General features: G+C 46.4%; 1 protein-coding gene across 1 annotated transcript in view; it reads right to left on the bottom strand.

The window, feature by feature from the left end:
- LOC132590511 (zinc finger protein ZFP2-like) overlaps positions 1 to 16,138 on the bottom strand; it is a 46,274-nt gene extending 30,136 nt beyond the window's left edge. Inside the window, exons 1-3 of the mRNA XM_060263421.1 lie at positions 16,014 to 16,138; positions 8,275 to 8,769; positions 6,355 to 6,469 (exon numbers count right to left, since the gene is read on the bottom strand). Of these exons, the coding sequence (XP_060119404.1) occupies positions 6,355 to 6,469; positions 8,275 to 8,745 (586 nt within the window). The 5' untranslated portion in view covers positions 8,746 to 8,769; positions 16,014 to 16,138. The remainder of the gene's footprint in view (positions 1 to 6,354; positions 6,470 to 8,274; positions 8,770 to 16,013) is intronic.
- Positions 16,139 to 20,606: the final 4,468 nt, after the last annotated feature.

Genomic DNA, 20,606 nt, shown 5'->3' on the forward strand with positions numbered 1-20,606 from the left:
TCTTCAGAATCAGCTGTTATTTTTATTACTTCTGCTGGCACTATCCATAGTGGTTTTCTCTCGTCCCCGTATTTCTTGTATTTTATCCAAGTATTTAGTAATGTATTTCTGACATAGTGGTGAGAGAAAAAACCATCCATTTTATTCTTCCCATAGTACATGTATGCATGCCAGCCAAATCTGTTTCCGTGAGCTTCTAACCACAAAGGTTTTTTGTCTAACAGCATTATCCAATCTTTTATCCATGTCAAACAAACTGCATCGTGATATAGTCTTAGATCGGGAAGTTGAAAACCTCCTCTCTCTTTGGCATCCGTTAGGATCTTCATCTTTATCCTTGGTTTCTTTCCGGCCCAAATGAAATCAGAAATTTTCCTTTGCCATTTGTTGAATTGTTTTGCTTCTTTTACAATCGGGATGGTTTGAAACAAATACATTATCCTTGGCAAAATATTCATTTTGATTGCAGCTATCCTGCCCAGTAAGGACAAGTTGAGTTTATTCCATTTCATCAAATCTTTGTCCATCTTACACCACAGTTTTTCATAATTGTTTTTGAATAAATCAATGTTCTTCGTTGTTATCTCTATTCCAAGGTACCTAACTTTGGTTGTGACTTCACAACCTGTCACCTTTTGTAGTTCTTTTGTTTTATTTGGTTGCATGTTTTTACAGAGGAATTTCGATTTCTCCTTATTTATGTATAATCCTGCTAGTTCTCCGTACTCTTTTATCTTAGCTAACAGCAGTGGTGACACTTGAACCGGATTCTCCATTATGAACACTATATCGTCTGCAAAAGCTTTGTATTTATAAGAGAATCTTCTAATTTTTAGACCTTCTATTTTTTCATCTTTTTGAATTTGTTGTAACAGAATTTCAAGAGTCATTATAAACAACAATGGTGATAGCGGGCATCCTTGCCTTGTTCCTTTACTCACTTTCAATTCTTTGGTAAGGTCTGCATTTATACACAATTTTGCATGCTGATCTGAATATATTGCTCTTGTCATTTTTATAAATTGTTCTCCTAAATTAATTTTTTCCATTACCGCAAACATAAAGTCCCAATTTAAGTTGTCAAAGGCTTTCTCTGCGTCAACAAAAAATAAGGCCATTTCTTTTTCCGGGTGCTTTTCATAATATTCCACGACATTAATAACAGCTCTTACATTGTCCCTTATTTGTCTTTTAGGAAGAAATCCCGCTTGGTCTTTGTTTATAAAGTTGGTCAGGTATTGTTTCAGTCGCTCTGCTAAGATTCTTGTATAGATCTTATAGTCATTATTCAACAATGAGATTGGTCTATAATTTTTCATGTTTGTGCTATCTTTATCTTCCTTAGGAATCAAAGAGATTACAGCTTCCCTCCAGGTCTTTGGGATTTTCCCTTCTTCTCTTATCGTGTTTAACAACTTCAACAGTTTGGGTGTTAATTCATCCTTAAGAGATTTGTAAAATTTTGATGTAAATCCATCTGGCCCTGGAGCTTTACCCTCTTGCATTGCTTTTATTGCTGCTTCTATTTCAATTTTCTCTATTGGGTCATTTAATATCTTTTTCATATATTCCGTCAAAGGTGTCACCTGGATGTTTCGTAGATACTCTTCCACTTTTTCTTTACTTACGTTCACACCCTTGAATAAATTTGCATAGTATTTAAAGAATTCTCTTTTAATTCCTTCTTGATCCACTACTGTTTTCCCATTTGCCATGATTTTATTTATAGTCTTATTTTCTTTCTTTCTTTTTAATTGCCAGGCCAGGTATTTACCAGGTTTGTTTGCACTTTCAAACGATTTCTGTTTCAAATTTTTTAAATTCCATTCTAGTTCTTTATTCAGCAAATGTTTAACTTGGGATTGTAATATCGTAATTTCTTTTATTAATTTTTTCTTCCCTGGTCTTTTTTTTAAGTCCTTTTCTTTTTTATTTATTTCATTTTGCAGTGCTGACAGCCTTTCTTCTCTTGCTCTTTTGTCTTTATTATTCAATGTAATTAATATACCCCTCATTACTGCTTTATAAGTGTCCCATACTGTTTGATACTCCATATCATCCGTTTCATTTATTTGGAAGAATGCTGCAGTCTCCTTTTCTAAAAATGACACAGTGTCTTCCTGTTTGGCTGGAAGACAGTCTGCAGCTCCCTAACAGAGGGGGATTTTATTGTCACTGTTCAGGGTATTAAAGACCCCTGATAAGGTCTATGCTCATTAACCCTAGGCAAGGGTTAACCCAAGACGACTTATCTTCCTTTAATGCTGTTGATATCGAACTGGAAGAGTCAGGAAGCTGACTCCTTCATTTCTTGATGTCCGGCAATGGAATTTGTCAACCATCGTCTGCAGTGACTCTAAAGTGACTTCGGTCACTTAAGGCTGTCGGAATCCAAGTACTCTAGAAGGACTGACTTTAATTGCAAGAAAATAACAGCCGAGGGAATTGAGAACATCTAAAAGGTACACTTATCATTCTTATCTTCACTCTGAGAGACTTTGAATATAGTTTAAACACTGAGTGGATTAACAACAGACGAAGGCAAAGCATAATTGAATGGAAAAAAAAAACTTTTACCTTGTTAAGCTGAGCTCTGTGGCTTTGGAAGTGAACAACAGCAAAAAATAACAAAAAAACCTTCAAGATAAGAGTGAAAATTGGCAGTCGGAGGCTGGTGACGCAGAAGAAAGAAAAGAGAGTTGCCGTGTATATATGCCCATAAATTGCAGAACCTTGAATGAACTGAGCTGAGTGGGGGCATAGTTGGAAAAGAATTCAGCTTGTGAAAATTGAACGCCGTAAAAATAATTGCCTTCAAAGATATCTGGAGTAAAGACATATTGTTTTGGATTTTTGTGGTTGCGGTTTCTTCATGCAGCTCAAAAAACTGCGAGATTAGACACGAGATCAGTCTAAGCTGTGACAGGAAGTGAAACTAAAAGGGGCTGGACAATAAATCAGAGCCTATAAGGATAACAAGAGCTGTGACACCCGACCTTTGAACTAGGAAGGAATTGAGTCCAAGATTCAGACCAAGAAAGACGAAGAGAGACCTCTCTAGGCTGGAACTGTACCATAGAGAAATAACGATTGCCATTTTAAAAGGGAGAAAAACTGTCAAAATTGTTAAAATTCAATATCTTTGCTCAGGAAGAAGGGAGAAAAACGAAACTAGTCTCATCTGAAAGAACTGGCTCTAAGCTATTGGATTGGATGCCAAACTTTATGTGGGGATTTTTTTAAGGTTTGGTGATTTTTTATATGTCAGTAGAAAGAATAACACGTGCAAGGGCCCAATCATTTGACAAGATGCAGTCTCAATTTGACGCTCTGGAGGCAAAAATGTTAAAAGCTATGGACAAATTGCATTTGGCAATAAAAAAAGATATTAAAAAAGAAGTTGGAGACCTTAGGAAGGAGATAGAGAGTTTTAAGGAAGAGACTCAAAATAAAGTGAAAGAGGTAGAGAGGAAAGTGGATACACAGGCCTCTGCCTTGCTAAAAATCCAAGAAAAGGTCATAATACACGACTGTAAATTGCTGGAGTCACAAGTGCGTCTAAGAGGGGTACCTGAAAAAGAAGAGACAGATTTAAAAGGCTATATGGTGGATATCATCACTGAGTACATAGAAGAAGACCCTGACAGATTTAAGAGTATGTTGGAGGGTGCCTATAGAGTCAACTCAGTTTATGCGAAAAATAAAGGCCTGCCAAGAGACATCGTCATAAGATTAAGATCAAAAGAGGTGGCAGAGAAAATCTTGAGGAAAGGGTACCAAAAAGCCTGGGCAATAGAAGGGAGCAGAGTTAAAATAATGAAAGAGCTACCAAGAGAAGTGATCAGCGATAGGAAAAAGTACAAGAAGCTAACCGATCAGTTGCGTGCAGAGGGCACAAGATATAGATGGATAATACCAGAGGGTCTTGGATTTGAACAAAATGGCAAAAGGATTACAATAAGATGCGAACAAGAGATGCATAGCTTTTTTGAAGAAAATAAAGAACCAACATCATAATGGAGTACAAATTACTATCTTGGAATATAAATGGACTAAATTCACCACAGAAAAGAAGGAGAACATTTCATTGGATTAAAAAGCAAAAATGTAATATAATTTGTTTACAGGAAGTTCATATACAACGCAAGGACAGTAAATTTTTGTGGAATAGAAATTTGGGGTTGGAATTTTTTTCACTAGCAGAGCAAAAGAAAAGAGGGGTGGTTTTTTACATTAAAGAACAACTTGACCCAAAATTAATCTTTAAAGATAAAGAAGGAAGATATATTGCTGTTGAGGTGACGATAGAGGCGAAAAAAACATTACTACTAGGACTTTATGCACCCAATGGAGCGAAAGACAAATTCTTTAAAGACATAAATCGACAAATGGACGAAGAGACATATGACCAGGTATTGATGATGGGCGATTTTAATGGGACAATACAAAATAACCTTGACAGATCAAGTCCAAAGAAGAATGATAAAGAAGGGAAGCTGCCCAATTCTTTCTTTGAGTTGATTAAACAGGAAAATCTAGAAGACATTTGGAGAAAGTTCAACCCTGAGGTAAGAGACTATACATTTTTTTCAGCAAGGCATAATTCTTTTTCCAGAATTGACATGTTGTGGGGTTCCCAAGGCTTGGGCCTCATAACAAAAAAAATTGAGATTCTTCCAAAGGTTTGGACGGACCATAATCCAATATGCTGGTCCACAAAATTGCAAAGAAAATCAAGAAGATGGAGAATTAATGAGGATTTACTACAAAATAAGGTAAAGGAGATTGTGAGCCGCTCTGAGACTCTTCGGAGTGCAGGTTGAGATATAAATCCAATATCATCTTCTTCTTCCTTCCTTCTGCTTAACAGCTTGCTCTGCAAGGCTTGCTCAATCGCACAGGAGTTACAGAGCAAAACCTCTATTTTCTCCATTGGCTGAGGCTCCTCCCTTGGGGAGGAAGGGAAGACAAATAGCTTGCTTTGTCAGACTCTCTCAACTGCACAGCACAGCTTCTGAGCCAAGCCTCTCTTCCTTCTATTGGTTGAGGCTCCTCCCCCTCCTCATCCCCTGGGGAAGGAAGGAAAGAGCCAGAGCTTCCTTTGTGCAATTCCCTGGATCCCACGGGAGAAATACTTAGAAAGCAACTTTGAGACCAATGAGTGCTAACGTTTTAAACATGTTTTAATTTTTAAAAAATATATACTTGTGTTTGTGTTAAGAACATAAGAGAAGCCATGTTGGATCAGGCCAATGGCCCCTCCAGTCCAACACTCTGTGTCAAACAGTGGCCAAAAAAAATTTATATATATATATACACACTGTGGCTAATAGCCACTGATGGACCTCTGCTCCATATTTTTATCTAACCCCCTCTTGAAGGTGGCTATGCTTGTGGCCGCCACCACCTCCTGTGGCAGTGAATTCCACATGTTAATCACCCTTGGGGTGAAGAAGTACTTCCTTTTATCCATTTTAACCTGTCTGCTGAGCAATTTTATCGAATGCCCACGAGTTCTTGTATTGTGAGAAAGGGAGAAAAGTACCTCTTTCTCTACTTTCTTCATCCCGTGCATTATCTTGTAAATCTCTATCATGTCACCCCGCAGTCGACGTTTCTCCAAGCTAAAGAGCCCCAAGCATTTCAACCTTTCTTCATAGGGAAAGTGTTCCAACCCTTTAATCATTCTAGTTGCCCTTCTCTGGACTTTCTCCAATGCTATAATATCCTTTTTGAGGTGCGGCGACCAGAACTGCACACAGTACTCCAAATGAGACCGCACCATCGATTTATACAGGGGCATTATGATACTGGCTGATTTGTTTTCAATTCCCTTCCTAATAATTCCCAGCATGGCGTTGGCCTTTTTTATTGCAGACGCACACTGTCTTGACATTTTCAGTGAGTTGTCTACCACGACCCCAAGATCTCTCTCTTGGTCAGTCTCTGCCAGTTCACATCCCATCAACTTGTTCTTCATAAAATTTATCTCTCTGCTACCAAATCTTGAAAAGGTACACACATGGCCCAGCCTGACATGACCCGGCCCAGCAAGGTCTCATTTATGTCAGATCTGGCCCTCATGAGTTCGACACCCCTTGCCTAGGGCGCCTGCCTTTTGGGGGCGCAGAATGGGGCATCCCCCATGTGACTCAGTGATGCATCACTGCAGGAGGGGGCGCCTTGCCTAGGGTGCCAGACCGTCTAGGCCTGGCCCTGACTGTGAGTGGACACTGAGTGTTGTAAATTAACTGTGTCGTGTGGGGAAAAGTATATTTTTTTTCCTAACCTGAACTCTAGACTCATCAAATTCACAGTGTGCCCCAACTGCATCCAGGCATATCGAGTCCTTACCACAAGAGAGGGCATCTTGGCCACGTTTCATGGCCAGTGTATCGTGCTCTTGTTCCATGGAAGTTCCTTCCACCTCAGGGAATGTAGCTTCCTTCTCCATGGATAGTACCCACATCTGAAATAGTAGTGAGGGAGATGGGTAAGAGGTGGAATGGAACACACCAAGGAACGGATCCTGCCCCACTCCCAGACCCTGCGCCCTTCCATCAGCAGACCTGGTGAGCTATCTGGAGGGATCAGAAATTCTCTAGTAGAAATTGGAGTGAAATGGACACGCTTACAAGAATCTTAAAAGAACAAGACTGAGAGAAGTTTAAAAATGAGTGGGGAAAGTTTCAAAAGTATATTGAAAAACAATGGAACATTTGGCGATCTTTGACAATAGTTAATCTCCAAAGAAACTTTATATGGATTACAGTAAAAAAAATGAGATTATTGGATTATATCTTTTTCATTTCTTTGTGAATGTCTAAAAAGGATTGCTATGAAGATGGATTACAATTATAACCTATGGTTTTTTCTTTTTGAAGTTTTTTTTTATTATGAAGAAAGATTCTTTAATAGATTTAAGTTTATTACCTTTTAACAAATTAGGCAGGTCTCTGCTGTGGCTCCACGCCTATGGAACCAGCTTCCGGAGGACATGCGGGCCCTGCGGGACTTTGAACAGTTCCACAGGGCCTGCAAGACCATCCTTTTCCGAATGGCCTTCACCGACCAAGAGAAAGACTGCTGAGCAAGCTTACCATCTGTATAATAGCACCAGCATATTAGTTAATTTTATTGCTTTTAGAATTTTAATAGCGTTTTAATTAAATTGTTGAATTGTATTCTACTGTTAAACATTGTACAATGTAAATTATTGACTTGTGTTGTTAGCCGCCCTGAGCCTGCCTCGGCGGGGAGGGCGGGATACAAATAAAAAGTGATTGATTGATTGAGTGATTAAATAAAATAGTAATAGGGAATGGTTTGTTAAAGGGGTTGGCACTGCCGGGGGTCACCAAAGGGGGGGAGGGGTGGAGAAAATGTAATGTATGTGTATTAACTTTTAACAACAAATGATAATATGTTATTATAATATATTACATTATAATAAATTGTTTTAAACACAGAAATTCTCTAGTAGAAGAGGCTGCCGAAGGAGGCTGTTAAATCTCCCGTTTGGATGATTAATACATGGACAAATGTAGGCTTGCCAATCCCCAGCGGGGGTTCTTCTGCTTTCCCAGGCTCCTTCCCGCCCCCAGTCAGCTAGCTGGCAGGGGGAAGCCCTGCCTCCAGAGGACCATGTGCCTTTTCACCTCCGGAGGCTTCAGTCTCCGATTGAAAGGCTTCCTCTTGGGATGGGGTGTCTGTGTTACTGTGAAGAAGTTGGCAGCAACTCGTGAGTAGAGAGGCCAATCCCTTCCTTCAGAGTTGCCAGAAACGGTGTTAGAGGGGGAGGGAAATGTCTGCTGAGCACTTCATTATTCCCTATGTGGAGATCCATTCTCATAGGTTTCGGGGGCTCTGGGGGAGCTGTTTTTTGAGGTAGAGGCACCGAATTTTCAGTATAGTATCTAGTGCTTCTCCCCGAAGTACCCCCCACGTTCCAAAACGATTGGACCAGGGGGTCCAATTTTATGAGCACCAAAAGAAGGTGCCCCTATCCTTCATTATTTCCTATGGAAGGAAGACATTTAAAAAGGTGTGCTGTCCCTTTAAATGTGATGGCCAGAACTCCCTCGGAGTTCAATTGTGCTTGTCACACTCTTGTTCCTGGCTCCACCCCCATAGTCTCCTGGCTCCACCCCCAAAGTCCCCAGATATTTCTTGAATTGGACTTGGCAACCCTAGACAAATGTCTGGCAAAAACCAGTTTAGCATAAGGCTAGATATCATTGCTTGAATTGGACATATCTGGAAGAAATCCCCCACCTGTTTTGCGCGCCTCTTCTCATCTGCCTGACTCAGGAGGAAACCTTCGGCCAGGGCCACCGCCTGAGAACTGGTCTCCGGCCCACATCCTCTGACCCAGCACTGCATTTCCTGGGGCAGGATGGCCAGGAACTGCTCCAGGATCACCAGGTCCAGGATCTGCTTCTTGGTGTGCCTCTCCGGCTTCAGCCACTTGTTGCAGAGTCCATGGAGCTGGCTGCAAACCTCTCGAGGCCCATCAGCCTCATGATACCGGAATTGCCGGAAACGTCGGCAGTGCACATCTAAGACTGCAGTGAGCTGAACATGGATCTCTGGGATCTCCCAGAATGCAACACCGCTCCCAGCTTGGATGGGATAGGGGCCTTTCCCCGCTGTCTTGCCAGTTTCAGGTCCTTCTGGGTTCTGCTCCTCCATCTCTTTCCCCTTCTCTTGGATCACCTCAGACTGTGTAAGGATGCCTTTAGTCATTTGGCTATGAACAGAGGCTTCTCTCTGGGAGGAAGGAAAGACACAGATAGTCACATGGAAAATAAAAGAGACTGGAGACACACCAGTGAACATCATAAACCTTCCTATGCTCAGGAGCAGGGGTGGAATTCTGGCAGGAGCTCCTTTGCATATTAGGCCACATACCCCTGATGTAGCCAATCCTCCAAGAGCTTACAAAAAAGAGCCTTGTAAGCTCTTAGAGGATTGGCTACATCAGGGGTCCAGGTTTAATATCATGTTTGTTTACAAGCCCAGCTATTTTATGTATGCCTCCACGGTTCTTTGGGAAAGTTAAATGTCTCTGTTCAGCTATTCAAGGATGTTAATAAGCTTAGCCTTTCAGAGCCAGGTTGGTGTAGTACAGGGGTCCTCAAACTTTTTAAATAGGGGGCCAGTTCACTGTCCCTCAGACTGTTGGAGGGCCGGACTGCCGTTACTGTACAAGGCCGCGGGCCGTCAGTTCTCCGTCTTCTGCATCTCTCTCCCTTCCCCACACCACACACACCGGCCTGGGAACTCACCTCACCTTGGTATCACCTCTGTCTCCGCCGCCTCAGCCCAGTGCCGGAAGTGTGCGATGCTAACGCGAGTTTAGGTCGAACGTCACTTCCGGTCTGATTTTGCCATAACCCGGCGGGCCGCATAAACGTTCTCAGCGGGCCACATTTGGCCCGCGGGCCGTAGTTTGAGGGCCCCTGGTGTAGTATTTAAGAGCAGCGGACTCTAATCTGAATAACTGGGTTTGATTCCCCACTCCTTCACACAAGGTGTCTGTCGTGGGGAGAGGAAGGGAAGGAGATTGCAAGCCACTCTGGCTGTGATCACACATGCTAAATAATGCACTTTCAATCCACTTTCCAAGTGGATTTTACTGTGTGAACTGACAAAATCCAGTTGGGAAGTGCTTTGAAAGTGGATTATTTCGTGTGTGTGTGATCGCACACGGGGGGTGGTGGGGGGTGGGCTCCCTCTGGGAATCCTACCCCCCCAGGGAAAGTGCATGCGCAATACATAGCCTCTCCTCTCCCAGTGTAGTGAATGCCGCGTGGTCACTGTCTGGCTATGCCTGGCAGATGGTCACTGCAATGGCCTCTCCTGCATTACTGCATCCGTAGCAACACCTTCTCGCTGGTCCCCCCCGTTTTCACAGAGTTTGCTACGTCATGGTGCGACCGAATTGTCCGGCGGTATAACCGGATGGGCAGGCTGGGCCCACCAACTTCGTCAGCCTAAGAGAAGGAAAACTCTAACATCAAACCCGGGCAGATAGCGCTCGTTAATGTAACACCTACCACCTGGAGGACTCACTGCCGGCGTCCCGGCTTACTGGGCCATGGCAGATGACCCCCAGGTGAAAGGGTGGAGCCAGTACCGCGCACACTGCGCTTCACCTAAAAAATTCCTCTGCGCAGGCCTGAAGGGCATATCCACAACGCATCAAGTCCTGCAGCGATAGGCAAGGGGCGAAACGGCAGGTGGAAGGTGCCACTGGAAGCCGCAGTCCCGATCCTGCATGTAGGCGGTTCAGGATATTGGTCGCCTGATGCTAACCCGGAGACGAAAGCATCTTTCGGCAGCACCCTGAACGACCAAGCAGCCTTATCTAGGGACAGCACTGCTTGCTCCACACGGAGAGGGGCCTAGAAAAGGTGGCCTAAACAAAGCTCGTCTCCCCCACCCCAGTTGGCTAGCCGCGGTCAACGGGCATCCTTACTTGCGGTCGAAAAATAACAACAAAGAAAAGGCATGCACCTGCCTCACAAAGTGTGCAAAGACTAAAGCTTGCGTGTTGGAACATCAGAACCATGCTTGACACAGTAGGCAGTGGTCGCCCTGAACGACGCTCTGCTCTAGTTGCCCACGAACTTCTCAGGTTGAATATCGACATAGCAGCTCTCAGTGAGGTCCGTTTCCCTGAGGAAGGTAGTCTTCAAGAACACGGTGCTGGCTATACCCTCTACTGGTCGGGTAAGTCAAAGGCTGAGAGCCGCCTTTCTGGCGTTGGCTTCATGGTCAGGAACTCCATTGCCTCCAAACTCGAAAACCTGCCAACAGGTCACTCAGATCGCATCATGTCCATGCGCCTCCCACTTCAAAACAAGCAGCATGCAACACTCTTCAGTGTGTATGCCCCAACCCTTCAAGCAGATCCTGCAGAAAAGAACAAGTTCTATGCTGATCTACGCAACCTCGTACGGAAGACCCCTACAGAGGACAAGGTGATCATCCTTGGCGACTTCAATGCCAGAGTAGGTAAAGACTCGGAAGCCTGGAAAGGAGTACTTGGCAAACACGGCATTGGCAACTGCAATGACAACGGGCGCCTCCTGCTAGAATTCTGCATGGAGCACCAGCTCACCATCACCAACACTATCTTCCAGCAGAAGAACAGTCTGAAGACAACCTGGATGCACCCACGGTCCAAGCATTGGCACCTTATCGACTACATTCTGGTGCGCCAGAGAGACCTTCGAGATGTCTTACACACCCGAGTAATGCCCAGCGCAGAATGTCATACGGATCATCGTCTTGTACGCTGCAATCTCCGTCTTCACTTTAAACCCACACCCAGGAGAGGAGGTATCCCTCGGAGGAAGTTTCAGGTTGGCAGCCTCCAGTCAGCCGAAGTTAAAGCTGCCTTCCAGGCAAAACTCCAGTCAAGAATTGAGGACCTCAGTTGCCCCACAGACCCTTCTCCAGAAGCACTCTGGGAACACCTAAAAACTACCGTCCTGCAGATCTCTGAAGAAGTCCTCGGGTTCTCCACAAGGAAGAACAAGGACTGGTTTGATGAGAACAATCAAGAGATCCAAGAATTACTGGCAAAAAAGAGATCTGCCTACCAAGCACATCTTGCTCAGCCCTCCTGTCCTGGGAAAAAAGCAACCTTTCGCGCTGCATGTAGCAACCTCCAGCGCAAGCTTCGAGACATTCAGAACGAGTGGTGGACCAAGCTTGCAGAGAGAACCCAGCTGTGTGCAGACACTGGTGATTTAAGAGGGTTCTACGAAGCCCTGAAGGCAGTATATGGTCCATCTTATCAGGCTCAGAGTCCCTTGCATAGTGCAGACGGCCAAGTGCTCCTCACAGACAAGGCATCCATACTGAACCGGTGGTCGGAGTATTTTCAGGTTCTCTTCAGTGCCAACCGCGTAGTTCAAGATTCAGCAATCCACCTCACCCCACTTCAACCGGTGAAAACAGAGTTGGATGAGATCCCCACCCTAGAAGAGACTGTTAAAGCCATCAAGCAACTGAAAAGTGGCAAGGCAGCAGGAGTTGATGGAATTCCACCAGAGATCTGGAAGCATGGGGGCACAGTACTACATAGCTCACTTCACAAAGTACTTGTCACCTGCTGGGAACAAGGCAAATTACCACAGGACTTTCGCGATGCAATCATCATCACCCTATACAAGAACAAAGGGGAAAAGTCAGACTGCTCCAACTACCGGGGGATAACCCTGCTCTCCATCGCAGGCAAAATCCTTGCCAGAATACTCCTGAACAGACTGGTGCCCACCATTGCAGAAGAACTCCTCCCAGAGAGCCAGTGCGGCTTCAGAGCTAACAGGAGCACCACCGACATGGTATTTGTTCTCAGGCAGCTCCAAGAGAAATGCAGGGAACAGAACAAGGGTCTGTATGTGACTTTTGTCGACCTTACCAAAGCTTTCGATACCGTTAGCAGGAAAGGCCTGTGGCAAATCTTGGAACGTTTAGGATGTCCCCCAAGGTTCCTCAGCATGATCATCCAGCTACACGAAGACCAGCGAGGCCAAGTCAGACACTGCAACGACCTCTCGGAGCCCTTCCCAATAGGCACAGGTGTAAAGCAAGGCTGCGTTCTTGCGCCAACTCTCTTTACGATCTTCTTTAGCATGATGCTTCAAAGAGCCGCAGTAGATCTAGATGAGGACGATGGTGTCTACATCCGCTATCGCACCGATGGCAGCCTGTTCAACCTGAGGCGACTAAAGGCACACTCCAAGACAATGGAAAAACTCATCCGAGAGCTACTGTTTGCTGATGATGCTGCACTCGTCTCCCACTCGGTATCAGCTCTGCAGCATATGACGTCCTGCTTTGCAGAGGCTGCCAAGCTATTCGGCCTAGAAGTTAGTCTGAAGAAGACAGAAGTTCTCCACCAGCCTGCACCCCAGGAAGATTATCACCCTCCCTGCATCACTGTGGGTGAATCAGTTCTGAAGACAGTCCAGCAGTTCAGCTACCTGGGGTGCATCATCTCCTCAGATGCCAAGATCGACAAGGAGATTGACAACAGGCTGGCAAAGGCAAACCGTGCATTTGGCCGATTGCACAAAAGAGTGTGGAGCAACAAGCATCTGAAAAAAGGCACAAAGATCAATGTTTACAAAGCGGTTGTGATGACAACCCTCATCTATGGCTCCGAATCGTGGGTTTTATACCGTCATCACCTGCGACTCCTTGAGCGCTTTCATCAGCGCTGCCTTCGCACCATCCTCAACATCCACTGGAGTGACTTTGTGACCAACACTGAAGTCCTCAAGCGGGCAGAGGTTACCAGCATCGAGGCACTGCTGTTGAAGACGCAGCTGCGCTGGGCAGGGCATATTTCTAGGATGGAAAACCACCGCCTTCCCAAGATTGCCCTGTATGGCGAACTCTCCACCGGCCATCGAAATAGAGGGGCACCAAAGAAGAGGTACAAGGACTCCTTGAAGAAATCCCTTAGCACCTGTCACATCAACCATCACCAGTGGTCTGACCTAGCCTCAGATCGCAAAGCATGGAGGCACACCATCCACCAGGCTGTCTCTTCCTTTGAGAACGCACGCATAGCTGGTCTTGAGGACAAAAGGAGATTGAGGAAGAATCGCACTGCTACAGCACCAACCCCAAATCAGACTTTTCCCTGCAGCCACTGTGGCCGGACCTGCCTGTCCCGCATTGGTCTTGTCAGCCACCAGCGAGCCTGCAGCAAACGTGGACTATTGCACCCTTCTTAAATCTTCGTTCGCGAAGCCAAGCCGAGAGAGAGAGTGTGATCGCAGCCAGTTCCGAATGAAGGGTGGGGTATAAATCCAGTCTCTTCTTGAGATTCCTTTGTGGATAGGAGATCAACCATCAAAAGGTGACCTTTTGTATTCTTGCTGGTATCCCTCTTAGCAAGACCTGAACCTCAGCCTTCTGGGACTGTGCCTTTGTGTTGCTGCCTCTTGCATTACCTGGGGGTCTGTACCTCTCACATCTGGCAAAAGGCCTTTCTCATCTGGCAAAAGAAGCTAACGCGAAACAGGAACAATCGTACAATCCTGTTGCCTTATGGATTGCTGACTGCATAATATTGTACTATCCGTTTCCTTGTATCTGGCATTCATTTGCTTAAGAAGGAGGAATTGGATTGATTCCTGATGAAATATCGTTCCTTGGAGGGACTGAACGTGATTGACTTCACTGGCTGTAAAACAATTATATTTGGTACTTTTGTATAATTTTGGACTCTTGGTTTAACTTTTTTGGAGGTTGACTATCACGGCAGCTTTATGCTTTGTTTCCCCTGCCTTTCTTCACCATGATTCTCTACTTTGGTGACACCCGCCCTGGGGATAGACCGCCTTAATCTTCACGCACTTCTGAGCCTTCCGCCATGAGGAAAACGCAGCAGGAACCCCTTCCGGCTTTTGCAGGAAGGAGTGTAGGAAACCCCCATCTCACCCTCCGGGGTCGTGGCACCGGCAGATGCCCCACACAGCCAGGATTAAACTTTGTTGGCCTTAAAGGAGCCACTGGACTCAAATTTTGCCCTATTACTTCAGACCAACGCTGCTACCCACACAAATCCGTTTCTGTTCCCAGAACACTCAAACTCCCTACTGCTGCCCCCCCCCCACACTGATAACCAATTTTCAAAAACTTGAAATTGCTTTGGCAAGTATTTGGTTGGGAGACCTCCTTGGAATAACAAAGTAGTGGCAGCTACAAGCATAGACAGCTTCAAGAGGGGGTTAGATAAAAATATGGAGCAGAGGTCCATCGGTGTGTGTGTATATATATATATACACACCCACATACACAGAGTGTATAATTTTTGGCCACTGTGTGACACAGAGTGTTGAACTGGATGGGCCATTGGCCTGATCCAACATGGCTTCTCTTATGTGAATCAGAGTGTTGGACTGGATGGGCCATTGGCCTGATCCAACATGGCTTCTCTTATGTTCTTATGTGACACAGAGTGCTGGACTGGATGGGCCACTGGCCTGATTCAACATGGCTTCTCTTATGTTCTTATGTGACACAGAGTGTTGGACTGGATGGGCCATTGGCCTGATCCAACATGGCTTCTCTTATGTTCTTATGTGACACAGAGTGTTGGACTGGATGGGCCATTGGCCTGATCCAACATGGCTTCTCTTATGTTCTTCTGTGACACAGAGTGTTGGACTGGATGGGCCATTGGCCTGATCCAACATGGATTCTCTTATGTTCTTATGTTTAAAGTTGGGAGGGCGGTGTGTGTGTGTGTGTGTGTGTGTGTGAAAATTAAAGCAAACTACAGGATGGTCACCTGAAGCAATGGAAAGCAGAACTACCTTTCATCCTCTTTTTTCCGTGGGTTTACTCCCCAGATATTGGGCTACCAACCTCCTGGTGAGGCCTGGAGATCACCCAGAATTACAACTGTTCTCTGGACTACAGAGATCATTTCCTCTGTACAGAATGGCTTTGGGGGGGGGGGCGGGGGGGAATGTGAACTTTACATGCCACTGAGCTCCCTGCCATCCTCAGGATCCACCAAAAATATCCAGGGATTTACCAGCCAGAGTTCATGTAATAGTATATTTAATTGAGAAATATAACTGTTATATAATTAGTGTATTTTAGTATTGTATTATTGGTCTGTATTCTATGCCATGTAAGCCGCCCTGAGCCTGCCTCGGCGGGGAGGGCGGGATATAAATTAAAAATTATTATTATTATTATTATTATTATTATTATTATTATTATTATTATTATTATTATTATTATTATTATTATTATTATATTATTATTATCTCTATTAATTAAAGCCCAAATATCACAGTTCTGCTACCCCTGCCTTTCCCCGGCCTCCTCCCATCCCTTGCAAGGAACTGCACAACCCCCCCCCCCCCCCGCTCCTCTTTCTTGGGCCAAGTCGCTGCAGAAGCCCCCAGCAGCGTTCCCGCCCCCAACCCACCCTCCAATTTACTCAACCCGCCCCTCCACTTTTGCATTTTCACCTCCTAGACTTTGCACCGCCAATAAAAGTCCAGTTCCCGGAACCAGGAAATCTGCAGAGCCGGCAGTGGGTGGGTGGGAGAGAGGTGCAGCCAGGAAGGTGCGTCGCCCATAAACGTCGCTCCGCTTCGAGTTAAAGGAGGAGGCGGCTTTTGAGTTGGTGGAGACGGTGGAGGCGTCGCCGCACGCCAGCCCGCCTCGCCGCCGTTCCTCTGCAGCGCGCAAAGGGTTAAAATAGAACTGCAGATTTCGCCTAAGCTAGGCTCCCGACCTGAGTTCGATCCTCGACGGAAGCTGGGTTTTCAGGTCGCCGGCTCGAGGTTGACTCAGCCTTCCACCCTTCCGAGGTCGGTCAAAGGAGGACCCAGCTTGCTGGGGGGCGGAGGAAGTGTAGAATCAGGGATGGCCAACGGTAGCTCTCCAGATGTTTTTTTTGCCTACAACTCCCATCAGCCCCTGCCAGCATGGCCAATGGCTGGGGCTGATGGGAGTTGTAGGCAAAAAGCATCCGGAGAGCTACCGTTGGCCACCCCTGTGCTAGAAGGTGGCGGGGTGGAGTGAGGGGCTGACCTTATTTCTCCTGCTAGATCTATTAGCATCACGAAGAAGATGAGCTGAGATCCTTCATTGACTCCCTCCATCCTTCCTGCCTGTTCTCTGCCCAGAGGGGGAAAACCTGGTAAAATGCAAAGTGAAGGCTTTGCTCAACTAAAAACTCCCCGGGGGGGGGGGGGGAATGCATCTCTTCACAAAGGATCCTGGAGAAATAATTTTGAATGTTCAGATATATCAGTTGGTTATGGGCTATTGTTTTTAATGTTCTGGGTTAATAAAGAGCAGCTTAAAATCGTCTCTATCTCCCCCCCCCCCAACAGTCCCCCTGTGAGGTGGGTGGGGCTGAGAGGGTTCTCACAGCAGCTGCCCTTTCAAGGACAACTCCTGCGAGAGCTATGGCTGGCCCAAGGCCCTTCCAGCAGCTGCAAGTGGAGGAGTGGGGAATCAAATTCGATTCTCCCAGATAAGAGTCCATACACTTAACTACTGCACCAAAACTGGCTCTCTGAAAACCCAAAGGATCCATAAATAGGATCAAAAGGGGATTGGAGCAGCATCTGGAGCTCTTAGCCACAGGGTATTGATAGAACAAAGTTGGAGTCAAGTGCACCTTTAAGACCAACAAAGTTTTATTCAGAATGTAAGCTTTCATGTGCTCTCTAAGCAGATTTCATCAGATGAGAAAGCAAGTACAGTAAGAAGAGTTGCATATAGCAGGTAGGCAGTGGTTTCGAATGCAAAATGGTACAAATTTAAGATCCAATAACAGAATAGTAAAATTAACAAATTGAGCCAACCTGTGATCTGGGTAGCATATGCATATCAGCATATGAAGCTGCCTTCTACTGAATCAGACCCTCGGTCCATCAAAGTCAGTATTGTCTTCTCAGACTGGCAGCAGCTTTCCAGGATCTCAAGCTGAGGTTTTTCACACCTATTTGCCTGGACCCTTTTTTGGAGATGCCGGGGGATTGAACCTGGAACCTTCTGCTTCCCAAGCAGATGCTCTACCACTGAGCCACCGTCCCTCCCCATGAGTATGAGAAAGCAATAAAACAGTAATATGTCAAAATGTGAGAATGTCTGTTAAGCACTCTATTATATAAGCCTGGTTTGGTCAATTTGTTAATTTTACTATTCTGTCATTGGATCTTAAATTTGTACCATTTTGCATTCTAAACCACTGCCCACCAGCTATACGTAGCTCTGCTCACTGTACCCCATTCCACTGTCTGAAGAAGTATGCATGCATACGAAATGCATGCATTCTGAATAAAACTTGGTCTTAAAGGTGCTTCTGGATTCCTACTTTGTTCTACTCCTTTAGACCAACAGGGCTGCGCACTTGGATCTATCTTGATGGTATTGATGGAACTCTGTGTCTGGGGCAGTGGTGCTCTGTGTTCTTGGTGCTGGCGGGGGGGGGGGGGGGGAGGGGGGGCAACCGTGGGAGGGTTTCTAGTGTCCTGGCCCAACTGGTGGACCTCCTGATGGGGCCTGGGTTTTCTGGCCACTGTGTGACACAGTGTTGGACTGGATGGGCCACTGGAAAGATCCAACATGGCTTCCCTCATATTCTTAGGAAAATCCACCTCCCCACCCCACACACACACCCCCCAGGTGCCAAAAACTTCTTATTCCACTTTGATTTAAATTTTCATTTCTCATTCCACTTTTCATTTTTTTAAAAAAAGAGTATTTGAAGCAATTGACAAAAAAAAAAAAACCCAGTTTCTTTCCTGGCTTTGGGGCGGGGTGGGCAGCAGAATAACAGCCTGAGCCTTGTTTTTTGTTGTTGTTGTTGGGGGGGGGGGGGGGATATTTTCATTTATGTGCTAGATCAGGGGTGGCCAACGGTAGCTCTCCAGATGTTTTTTGCCTACAACTCCCATCAGCCCCAGCCAGCATGGCCAATGGCTGGGGCTGATGGGAGTTGTAGGCAAAAAACATCTGGAGAGCTAAATCTGTGCTAGATGTCAGGGGACATTTCCTAGCAATTCCATCTCTGTCCCTGGTCCCTTTTTAAACCGTGAGATCCTCTCCAAGGGTTAAAGCAAGTGAGTTCTCAGTCCTAGAGAGGCACTGGGGGGGGGGCGAATTCCCAGCTTCCGCCCTTGCAAAAGCCACGTTTGAATGTCCCGGGCTGCTGCTTGAATGCATGGGAAGGAATGGGTGAGCTCCAAGGGTGTAGTGTTTGTTTGGTTTTGGGGGGGGGCGGGGGGAGGGATGCAGTGGGGGTGTGCAATGCAAAACCCAAAGCAGAGGGGAAGCACTGAACTGGGGGAGGGGAGAGAAACCCCTTTGTCCCCCAACCCCCATTCCCCACTTCCTAGCATCAGAAAAATGGGGAGGGATGGTGGCTCGGTGGTAGAGCATCTGCTTGGTAAGCAGACGGTCCCAGGTTCAATCCCCGGCATCTCCAATTAAAAAGGGTCCAGGCAAATACATGTGAAAAACCTCAGCTTGAGATCCTGGAGAGCTGCTGCCACTCTGAGTAGACATTACTTCATATGTTCAAAAAGCTGCTTTAAGCAAAGGCAAAGAAATCCCCAGTGATGATCTAGGGAAGAAAGACTCGCAAGAGGCGCAAAAAGGGGACATTCTTGTCTTTTTGGTCAGGATTGGGGGGAGGGGTGTAATGAGCAGGAGATTTGAGGTGGGGGGCGGGGGGAAAGGAGAGAATTCCACCCCTTCTGGAGAGCCAGTTTGGTGTAGTGGTGAAGTGTGCAGACTCTTATCTGGGAGAACCGGGTTTGATTCCCCACTCCTCCACTTGCAGCTGCTGGAATGGCCTTGAGACAGCCATAGCTCTGGCAGAGGTTGTCCTTGAAAGGGCAGCTGCTGGGAGAGCCCTCTCAGGCTCACCCACCTCACAGGGTGTCTGTTGTGGGGGAGGGAGGGAAAGGAGATTGTAGGCTGCTCTGAGCCTCTGTCCTTGAAAGGGGAGCTGCTGTCAGAGCCCTCTCCAGCCCCACCCACCTCACAGGGTGTCTGATGTGGGGGAGGAAGGGAAAGGAGACTGTAGGCCACTCTGACCCTCTGTCCTTGAAAGGGCAGCTGCTGTGAGAGCCCTCTCAGCCCCACCCACCTCACAGGGCGTCTGTTGTGGGGGAGGAAGGGAAAGGAGACTGTAGGCCGCTCTGACCCTCTGTCCTTGAAAGGGCAGCTGGTGTGAGAGCCCTCTCAGCCCCACCCACCTCACAGGGTGTCTGTTGTGGGGGAGGAAGGGAAAGGAGATTGTGAGCCGCTCTGAGCCTCTGTCCTTCAAAGGGCAGCTGCTGTAACAGCCCTCTCAGCTCCACCCACCTCACAGGGTGTCTGTTGTGGGGGAGGAAGGGAAAGGAGATTGTAGGCCGCTCTGAGCCTCTGTCCTTGAAAGGGCAGCTGCTGGGAAAGCCCTCTCAGCCTCACCCACCTCACAGGGTGTCTGTTGTGGGGGGAGGGAGGGAAAGGAGATTGTAGGCCGCTCTGAGCCTCTGTCCTTGAAAGGGCAGCTGCTGTAACAGCCCTCTCAGCTCCACCCACCTCACAGGGTGTCTGTTGTGGGGGAGGAAGGGAAAGGAGATTGTAGGCCACTCTGAGACTCTTCGGAGTGGAAGGCGGGATATAAATCTTCTTCTTCTTTGTTTACTCCCCGCCTGGCCACAGGAGGCTTTTGCTTCTTCACCCTTCCTGTTCCCCAACAATGCAGACATATCCTTTGCTCTTTGGAAAGCGGGGGTGAGGGGGTGAGGGTTCCAAAATCTGGATGGGAAAATTCCTGGAGATTTGGGGGGCGATGCCTGGGGAACGGAAGGGTTCGGGCAAGGGAGGATGCTCAGAGAAGTAAGTGTAAGGCGATGCATATTGGGACAAAACAAAAATCCCAATTTCAAGCCTAGTCTTCTTGGGTCTGAACTTACTGAGATTGAGAGGAGAAAAGATCTTGGTGTTGCAGTGGAAGGGCTCAAGGAAAGTGCCAGCCTAGCGTGCTGCAGTGGTGAAAAAGGCAAATACTGTGTTAGGGATTATTAAGAAAGAGATTGAGAATAAAACACCCA

Source organism: Heteronotia binoei, unplaced genomic scaffold, assembly GCF_032191835.1.
Source record: "Heteronotia binoei isolate CCM8104 ecotype False Entrance Well unplaced genomic scaffold, APGP_CSIRO_Hbin_v1 ptg000084l, whole genome shotgun sequence".
Taxonomy (NCBI): domain Eukaryota; kingdom Metazoa; phylum Chordata; class Lepidosauria; order Squamata; family Gekkonidae; genus Heteronotia; species Heteronotia binoei.